The sequence below is a fragment of the Teleopsis dalmanni genome, chromosome 2 (assembly GCF_002237135.1).
Source record: "Teleopsis dalmanni isolate 2A chromosome 2, ASM223713v2, whole genome shotgun sequence".
NCBI lineage: Eukaryota > Metazoa > Arthropoda > Insecta > Diptera > Diopsidae > Teleopsis > Teleopsis dalmanni.
Genome location: NC_051847.1, coordinates 126,609,638 through 126,619,830, shown reverse-complemented (window position 1 = coordinate 126,619,830; position 10,193 = coordinate 126,609,638). Strand labels below are relative to the sequence as shown.

The window sequence follows — 10,193 nt, the reverse complement described above, 5'->3', positions numbered from 1 at the left end:
TAATAACCCCTCAAGGAGTTACATTAAACATATAAAATAAATATTAACGCAAATCTAAATGTATATGTATATAAACATGATGTGAGTGCGCGAATCATAAAAAAGTTACTAAAATAAAAAACAAAATAATGACATTAAAAATATGCTACGAGAATATTTCCATAATTATATGTAATGAGAACAATGATAATATAATGATGATAAATATAAAATATTTATATAAAACGATACGGTCCTAATTATATCAATTTTTACTTTTTTTTTTCTTTTTGTATATATATAAATATTAACAGTCAAGAGTAAAGTTCATTTTTATATAAATTACTCTTTGAAAATCCCTCTCGCTTTGGCAGTAATTTTCCGCACTCTTCCTCTACTACTCACGCTTATTAATTGTTCGTCGTCGCTGTCTACAGAACTATCATCTCCGACGTCATCAACTGCTGCTAATCTATTGTATGATACTGTAGACACAGTAGCCGAACTTCCAACACCGTTATCATTCGTACGTCTGCGACTTGGCGCTGGTTCGTCGTCTTCACTTTGTTCATTATAACGAGGTCGTTTAAGATTTCGACAACCACGCTGCACACGCACTTCCCGATTGATTTCTGTTTTACGACTTTTTACTATATTACGTTGTGATCTTTTTGCTGCGGGTACATACGATGTCAACGGTTGATTGTCGTCAGAGTCAGAAGAATCTTCGGTGTGATTACTAGAGCCACCCACTGTTCCTTCATCTGAACCTCCAGCATCTTCATCTTCGTCATCATCGTGTGCATCAGTTTGAGAATTTTCTTGGCTATAACGTGAACGTCCACGCCTAACTTCAACAGTTGTTACTGCATTAGTACTATTAGTTGTATTTGATACATTTGATGTTGAGGTGGGAAAGTTGCGTCTGGAACGAGAAGCCGCAGCAAAAAGCCTCACATTTTCCAAAGGATCAATACTACTATCTAATTCATCAGCATTTCGTTGATGTCGGGATAATAAACGACGTGTGTTTCGCACATTACTGTTTGTTGTTGTCGGTCTTGTATCACCAATGTAATTGTGATCATGCGTGCTTAAGGGTAATATTCTACTGCTAGAGGACGACGCGGCATTTGATGTAGTTGAGGTTGCGTGAGAACGTGTCATATGTGATGTACTCGCACTAGTACTAATTGCTACCGCGTGCGGTCGTAATCGTTGCAACTGTAAAGAACTTTGTCGACTTACTCTAGTGGCATCAACTCGTATTGAGTGCTGTCTTTTACCTATAATGTGTTGCAGTAGAATATTTTAATGAGTAAATATACTTAATAACTTGTACGCCCCATACAACTTACTTTGTGCACTAAGCTGTGAATTCTGACTTGAAGCTAAAGGTTCGTCATCACTACCATCGTCGTCACTATCAATCCCCCGCGGTTCTACAACTGTATTTCTATTCGTTCGCAACTGCCTAATTACTGTGCCAGTGTTAGCAGCTGCGGCAGCAATAGCGGCACGACTTGTTGAAGGGCCATTTAAATACCGCGTATTATTTGCCGTACCATTAACCTTAGTTGGTGTTGGAGTAGGCAATATCTATGTAAAAAATTTTAAATTTATGATTGTGAAATTGTGAAAGAACATCATATTATATGTATATACCTCCTCAGCCTCATCACTATCTATCTCGTCAATATCGCTTCCTTTTGCCCATTCAAGAATTGCTCTTTTAGCACTTGAGCGTGTAGGACGTGTGCCTAATTCTCTTGAATCTGTATCTGATTCTTGTAAGCGTCCATTGCGAACTGGCAAATGATAACTATGGTCGTTTTCAGCAGGATTACGTCTTGAACCTGCTGCGCCACGAGTAATACGGGATGAGACTTCTGGTAAAGTACTTGAACTTGTACTAGGACCATTGGCAACATATGTTGTACTCTGCGCTTTGGGTGGTCGACCTTTTTTCTTTGGTGTATGCTGGTCCGTATCTTGAGTGCTTTCATCTATTTGGGAAACTACTACTGTTTCCTCATCACCGGAAGATTGGTATCGTCGACGTTGACCTCTTCGAGAATTTTTCGGATTTGAAACCGTTCTTTTAATACCATTGGCAGTGGGTTTACTTTTTTTATGTACACCATTTCGTTTACGTTGCGTCTGTTTTTGTTTATTATATTTTCGACGTTTTTTATTTTGACGACGATCTTTTAAGGGATTATAACTTTCTTCTGAATCATCATCTGAATGAGATTTTCGTTTATTTTTTTTTCTTGGAGAGCGTCCAACATTTGAATCATGGTCGTCATCGTCGTCATCATTATTATTACTATCACTGCCATCCCCACTACTTTCATCTTCACTTGATACATCATCGGCTTCACTATTGGAGCTACTCTCATTTTCTTCACTTTCATTTTGTTCATTTTCTTCGTCTTCCTCTTCATCTTCGTCATCATCCTCATCTTCATTTAGTTCTTGACTATGCGCTTTACGTCGTGAACTACGTGTAGGTTGTGCATCCTCTGTTCCATTTATTCGTCGATGTGATGATGAAGTAACACGATTAGATGAGTTTGATGTTACAACCTGTGAACGAGTTGGCCCATTTCTTCCAACTCGTCGTTGACTACTGCGTGGCTGCGAATCATCTTCATCATTCTCGACATCTTCGTCAGAACTACGAATTTGTCGATTAGATTTATTATTTCTTCGAGTAGAAGGTCCAGGACGATTTCTTTCAGATTGTGTCCTTTTCGTAGGACTACTACTTGATCCTCTACCACTATTCTTTTTGTTTTTATTAGCGCGCCGTCTTGCAGCTTTCCAGTTGCTGACGACGGTTTTTATGTGAGACTCAAAAAGAGCACTGAGGCGAAGCGTCATAGAATAAATCTGTAAGTAGAAAATGAAAGGTAAAAAATTATTTAACACCTTAACAAATTATAATAACTATAAGTGAATTAATTATTTATTCACTCTTTTAATATTCTAAATCTTACCGAGGAATAATCCTACATTCGATCGTCAATCATTGCAATGTTTGATTTGATATGATTGATTGAAAGCATGGTTAGGAAAGAAAAATATGTGATGATGGTGATTTATCAAAAAATTAATGAGAAAGAATTGATATTAGAATGAAATATTAGAAGTAGTAGATGAATTTTACTAAAAGTTCACAAAATGAATTGACGATCTTTTTAGTAGGCTCACCACTTTTTACACAAACAATGAAGGTAACACTTACTCTTGAGCGTTTGTTAGTGTTGTAATTCTTCGAGTTAATAAATATTAAGCGCACATCTTTTGCAAAATCCAAAGGATCATCATAATTTCCACCTAGCAAATCTTCCTTAACAGTGCGTAAGTCCATTGGAGTGGAAATTATTTCCAAATAATCTGGAAACTCAATTGTATCAACAGGTTCTCGAAATGGCGCTGAATCTGGCCTTTGCCAAAGTATATCTAGTAGTTGCCTGCAGTCGGAGCGCCAATCGCCATCTGAACGTATACGATTAGATCTAAAAGAGTAAAAATATTGAAGATATTTAATATGAAAAATGTATTAAAATACTTACCTTCGTGTTGATGATAAAGTTCTTCGCGCTGCTGCCGGCGTAGTAGCGCCTGTACTTGTAGAAGGCACAACATCAGAATCACGCTCATTCTCAGTTTCAGATGAATGATAGAAATCAACGTATTGATGATAAGCTGCGGCTACATCAATATCGCTAAGTTCTCTAAATATAAAAATAGTATTAAGTAAAAAACTTTTTTTAATTTCGTCAATTGGTAGTACCTAATAATCCTCAAACAAAGTTCTGTGATGATGCGTGCGTGTTTAATAATGTTTGTATGTGACCGATTATATTTTTCCGCATTTGTCGCTAAATAACGAACATCAAATTGCGCTGAAGTAATTCTACGATAAAAATGATTTTCAAAACGAGACTTTATCGTAGTTAAATCAATAGGATATTCTATTAAATATGCATAATCTGGATATATATTCAAATCAACAGGAGCCAAAAAATGTTCAGCTATAGATAAACGCATAACCTTAAATATTGAAAATGTTAAGAAAAATGTTTACAATATGGACAAAAATGAAAATTACTTGTTCAAATCCATTAATTATACGTCTACAAGATCCATCTCTATCACCTCGGTGCCATTCTTCCGACTTAGGTTGATATAAGGTTGCCCTAATTTCTTCTGGCAGTACAGGAACTGCACCACCAACTTCGTCAGGCAAACGATTCTCATCAATAGGTTCCATATCCCAAGGGCTCATATATTCGTATTCTCCGTTATCCCATCTTACACGAAAACACATAAAATATGAATTCGGAAACTCTGTCGCCAAAGCATGTCTAGATTCAATTTGACCCATCCACCAACCATCGCCAATCATACAACGAAATCGATCACCAATATTCCAATTCCTTTGCACTGCAAGTTCAAAAGTTTGTCGCAAAACTAAAAAGTCCAAGACATCTGGCATGTCATGGTACTTTATTTTAAATGAAGAACCTGTCATATTTCCATCTTCATCAACCATTGCAAGTTTAAGACAACATAAACGTGGTGGACGAATTTCATACTTAATCCCGATCACTCGAACTAACTCATGATCTCGCAAAGTTCGACAATTCCAGGGTTCTGAACTTTGTGTAAGTTTATAAACTTTTTTTTGGTTAACAGCTTCTAAATAACGTTGATGACCTTGTCGAAAATATACTACTTCGTCACCCATTTGAGGGTAGTAAGGTGCTTTACGAGGAATAACCTCTGATAACCATTCTGATGGACGATATAATTCAGATATTTCACCATTTGGAGCTGTTGGTGGTTGGGATCTTTTATTTCGACGTGATGCATTGGCTGCAGCAGAAGTTGATGCTTGCTCTGTTTCATCACTACTATCGTCACTAAGCGTGTGACGTCGGGATAGTGGCTTACGTTTACAACGTTTAGGTGGTTCCAAGTTTGGACCAGGAGTATCAGCAACCCAATCTGAGTAATCAGAGCTTTCTGTATCCGAATCATCAGATGATTCTAGATTTTCTTCTGCATTTGAATAATTTGTATCGCCAGACGTTGCGCTACTATCATCATCTTCTTCAGGCGGAGCAGGAATTGATTCTTCTTCTTCACGTACTGCACGGGTACGATAAGCTGGTTGGGAAGGTTGCCCGCGTCTCCGGCCAGCACGTCCACCATTTGCTCTAGTACTCCGTTGACGACCAGAACCCTGTGTTGAAGTAGCTGCATTAGAGGTGTTTATCATTATAGGACGACGCCTTAACTCTCTCTTATATTCTTGCATTTCAAAATTTCCAGAAGCATAAACATTTTGTCTTAAATTCTGTAGTTGAGCATATTTCATAGGACGTATATAGATTCGCCGTACATATTTCATGAGTGGCGACTGAATTTGCTGTTCTGGAGGTCTTCCCCAAGTAGTACCTTGCCGTGGAGGTATGCTATTAGCCTCAGAAAGACGGCGTATTGCTGGATTAATTCCTATACAATATTATTAAAATTTTAATGTTTTGACTAATGCAAGTAAATTCTAATTTTTTTACCGTTTCTTGTGAGATTATTTCCAGCTCCTAATTGAGCTGATATTCCTCTACTGCTTCCCGCGGTATTATTTGAATCTGGTGCTTGTTCCTGCCCTTGTCGATTTGCTAAAGCTTCATTCATAAGATCAAGCTGTGAATGGTTATTACTGGCGTTATTTGGCAATGACACTGTACCAGCTCCACCTTGTCGATTTTGCAAAGCTGCTATTAACCGATCAATTTGACTATAATTACTACCACCATTGTCTTCAATAACTACACCATCTGCCCCAATTGTAAGATTAGGTATAAGTTGATCTGTTGAACAGTTTTCTCTTCCAGGCACATAACGTTGATATTTAGCAGGATGCGGATTGCCATCAGCATCAACTAAAAATGGTGGTGGCATTAAATGTGGCATAATTTGAGTTTGTTCATCAACAACATGATGGGCTGTGTCTCTTAATAGTGGTCGATAATCGGTATGGAAAAACAATTCATTGGGTAACTGTATATAAATATAAAGAAATACTTATATAGACAAAAAAAAATTTTTAATTATTATTAGAATACGTACAATTTTGTATTTATCAGGTCCAATTCCTAGACCAAATATTAATATATGTCCATGAGAGTCTGTAGCAGCAATCATTGTACCATCAGGTGACCACTTAGCATCAAATACACCTCCATGACCCTGACCATCAATATCGTTAACAAAATGAGCGACAGAGATGCCCTGTTCTATATCCCATAGAAATACTTGACCATCGTGTCCTGCTGAAAGCAACACATGCTCATCTTTTGGATTTGTTTCCAAAACATATAATTCGTCTTTGTGTCCACGTAACACGCGGTGAAGTTTGGCAGTTTTTGAATTCCAAATTTTTATCTAAATATTTAATTATTTATGACATTTAAATTGGATATTGATTATATTTACACTTACTGTGAAATCATTTACAGCAGTTATCACATACTTATCAGAGCAATCCCATGCCACCATAGTTACTTTAAGTTTCTTTCCTTCCTCGGGTTCAGGACATCTAATAAATTTTAAATACAATTATAATTAGTTTATAGTTTTTGAAAATTATTTATATACTTACGTTGGCAACCGCTCAGACATACATAATTTAACACTTTTCCATTGCTGTGATTCAAAACTCCATACATGTGCTGTGCCATCTTTACTACCTGATATAAAACGCAATCCACGATGCGACCATTGAACTGAATCCACTGCATCTGTGTATGCTTCTGATTCTAATATTCGCTTTGGCCCGTCTTCCGACATAAGATATACGCGAACATGATGATCTGCGGAACCTGCAGCAAGAAATATACCTCCTGGTGAAAAACTAGTACACATCATTTGCGCTTGACCCGGCCTTAATTTTTCATGAAATTGAGTAGGTTTTGGTGCAAAAGAAACTTTTTGACCACGAGGTGTTGAATATTGCCAAAATGCTATAGAACCATCTGTGCTAGTTGTTACTAAGTACTTTAGATCACCTCTCGGAGAGGGACAAAAATTTACTGATGTTATCATGCCTGTATGTGAAGACAAAACAGCAATCGGTGAAGTAGATTGTAAATCCCAAACGCGCAAAATGCGGTCTAGTGAACCGGCAGCTAACATTGTGTTATCTAAATTAATTGCAATATCTGTAATTTCAGCTGAAGCACCACGTAAAGTTGCTAATAATCGGCCATCTGTTGCCGACCATATTTTAATTAATAAATCATCGGCTCCCTAAAAAAAATATTGATATTGAGAATAAAAGCATATATATTGAAGAGGTAACAATACCGTTATAATATAACGTCCTGTGCGATCAAATAGTACGCAATATACTGATGATAAGTGACCAACTGTTCGACGTAAGAGCTTCGTTTTACCATACAAGCTTGTTGGAACAAGCAGTTTTCTACGGACGGGTCCTCCATATTCACGACCAGTTAAAACTTTTTCTACATTTAAACATATTTATTTGAAATTAAACTGATTAAGTTTTTCAATAATATACTTACGATAATTATGAATGGGCTTAATTACTGATGAATCGGGCAGTGAAACACCATGATATCGAGTACAATAATCTAATAAAGATCGAGTATGGTATACACTATCTTTGGTGCGAAGAAGACTTTGTCGACCAGAACCAAGTAATGAAATAATACCGGGAACACTAGGCGCTAGTTCTTTATCTAAAATAGGTCCAATGCGACAACATATTTCCAATAAATGATTGTGTCCGATATGTGAATATTTATTTTCCTATAAAAATAATGAAATTAATTATTAGTTTTAATTATTAAAAGTAAATTTATTAACACAGTAACAGTTTAGGTATGGAAAAAAGTATTTAAAAGGTAAAAATAGTACTTGAATGCAAAGCTGCGACACATTTTTATTTAGAATGTAAACATAAAAAGAAATGTCAAAGCGCTTATATATACCTTTCACTCTAACTTCAACTTATTGGAGCAAATCATATACATTCTCTTCTTTCTGTGGTTTTACTTGAAAAATTTTTATGCATAAAATGTCTGCCATGGTACTGCTTATATGAATGACGATAATTTTTTAATTAATAAATTTTTGCAAATCAAATTTTTAAATGTTTTCAAATTTTATTAACAAAATTAACATATTTCTGCATGTAGAATTTCGTGTATAAGAAAAACAATAATTCTGTTAAGTTTAGGCTATAATGCAATTTTTTAATAATAAATAAAATACTAAAAATTAAATAATTGATTTCAAATTAATTGTTGTATAAAAAATATTTAAAAAAAAATCAATATTAATTTCACAACCCTATTTGCTAAAAGCAGCATTAACCAATATGGCGTCACTGAATAGAGAACAAAGAAGTTTTGCATAATTTCCATATGCATTAAATTTATTTCTTATGAATTATATGCATTTCTATTGTTCTATACATAATTAAAATGTAAAAACATTCAAATTTTGATTAAACCTTATGAAGAATATCATAGCAGTAAATATTGAACTTTATGCACAGTGGATCAAAATTATATTTCCATTGCTAGAAATTAGTATCCTTTCCTGATGCGTATAATTAATAAACAAAAACATTTGCTCCTTTACAATATAATTCCTATATCAATAAACAAAAAAAAAAACAAAGCATGACAAAAATTTGAAACACTATGCGTTTTGCACTACATAGACTCATAGCTCAGTACACTATAATATACATATGTATATAAATGGCACTGTTGCTTTATCATTCCACTGTATTTTCTTTACATTTATATTCTAATTCATTTTAATTCATTTATTTTTTTACTGACTTACCAACTCCCTAAACGTCTGCTCATGTTGATTTCCAAGCCAATCTGTACGCTTAGGTAATACCTTTAAGAAAAACAAAAAATTAATTAAATTACTGCATAACCAATGCAGAATACAATTAATAATAAATCTTAAATTAAATATAATTTTTGCAAGTTTTTTTTTTGAAATCATACGCATACAAACGCATTATTCGTTCCTCAGAGTCAAAACAAAACACAAGTACTAAAATGTCATATTATTTCAAATAAACACTGCACAATGCCAAAGGTAAATGAACACATAATAAATTTTTTTTATTTACGTCCGATAAAAGTTAGAAATAGTGCAATAATGTAAACAAAATTTTCATAAACTAGAGCAGCACGTGGTAATTCTTCACTTCACTTAGTTGGGATATTTAAAAATTTTCTTTAAAATTGTAAGCATTTGCCGTTTTTTATTAGTAATTTTAAACTTTGCATTACTATTTTAGCTTTAGTATAATTTGGAACTCTGATATAGGAGGACGTAAAGCGGAATTTGTTGTCGTTTGTATGGTAGCGGAAAAGTAATGTGTTTATATCGGCCACAGCGATGTATTGGCAGTAAGTGATTAATGGTTTGAAAATCTAATAAATAAGAATAATATCCACTAACCTTTTTTTCTTCTAATTCCTGCACTAAAACCTGGAAGTAAAAAATAACTTCATTTTTTGGAGGAATATTAAAAATAAATTCTTATTATCACCTTGGCTGTGTCCTGAAGTGGTCCGTTAGCCAGAAACTTTGTTATTAAAAAAAACAATTCTAAATAAATATAATAAAAAATATGTTTTTATTTTAATTTATAATATAACAATATTTATTCAAATTAAAAAAGCAGTATGCAATTATACATTTTCGGCGTCTTTGTTCCACTGTCAGCCTTTCGACGGTCACTAACTCTAAAGGGACATTTCAACCGTTTTCCATAAATGTTATTTACCTGGCGTTACAATCCTTTCCTCTATAGTTTGTGTATTATCCATTTTATGCCATTAAATCATAAAATTCTTCATTGAGTAGAATTTTCTTTACCTACATATAAATAAAAACTTTGCTAGTTGCGTAGCCCAACGACAAAATTCGCTAAGCTCTTCACCGATGCCACCTTTTCAGTCTTTTTCATACTTTTTTACACTTCTGAACAAGCAAAAAAGCAGTGTTGTGAAGTGTCTATAAATGTACTTACCATATCGAATTTAAAAGGTATGGTATTGCTACTCTTTAAATGCTTTCATTTACGGAAACAAAGAATCACTAAAAATTTTAAGAAATAGAAGCACAAATCATGTGTT

General features: G+C 34.4%; 1 protein-coding gene and 1 long non-coding RNA gene across 4 annotated transcripts; one reads left to right on the top strand and one right to left on the bottom strand.

Annotated features, from left to right (window-relative positions):
- Window positions 1-255: 255 nt before the first annotated feature.
- LOC119685944 (bromodomain and WD repeat-containing protein 3-like) lies at window positions 256-10,051 on the bottom strand. 2 transcript variants are annotated; one of them, XM_038100358.1, is made up of 18 exons: window positions 9,842-10,051; window positions 9,605-9,663; window positions 9,514-9,543; window positions 8,878-8,937; window positions 7,584-7,830; window positions 7,363-7,523; window positions 6,659-7,305; window positions 6,499-6,595; window positions 6,127-6,441; window positions 5,571-6,057; window positions 4,100-5,508; window positions 3,782-4,041; window positions 3,561-3,722; window positions 3,230-3,503; window positions 2,982-2,993; window positions 1,645-2,874; window positions 1,338-1,578; window positions 256-1,265 (listed from the first exon to the last, which is right to left on the bottom strand). In XM_038100358.1, the coding sequence occupies exons 1-18, from the start codon at window positions 9,882-9,884 to the stop codon at window positions 322-324; spliced, it is 6,678 nt and encodes a 2,225-aa protein (XP_037956286.1). In that variant the 5' UTR covers window positions 9,885-10,051; the 3' UTR covers window positions 256-321. The 2 variants fall into 2 exon arrangements, with proteins under 2 accessions (XP_037956286.1, XP_037956288.1); XM_038100360.1 differs by lacking the exon at window positions 2,982-2,993.
- Window positions 9,058-9,686, top strand: LOC119685945. Of its 2 annotated transcripts, XR_005252841.1 has the most exons (4): window positions 9,058-9,144; window positions 9,234-9,295; window positions 9,350-9,461; window positions 9,551-9,686. It is a non-coding gene; the product is annotated as an uncharacterized LOC119685945 (long non-coding RNA). The 2 variants fall into 2 exon arrangements; XR_005252840.1 differs by having other exon boundaries at window positions 9,064-9,295.
- Window positions 10,052-10,193: the final 142 nt, after the last annotated feature.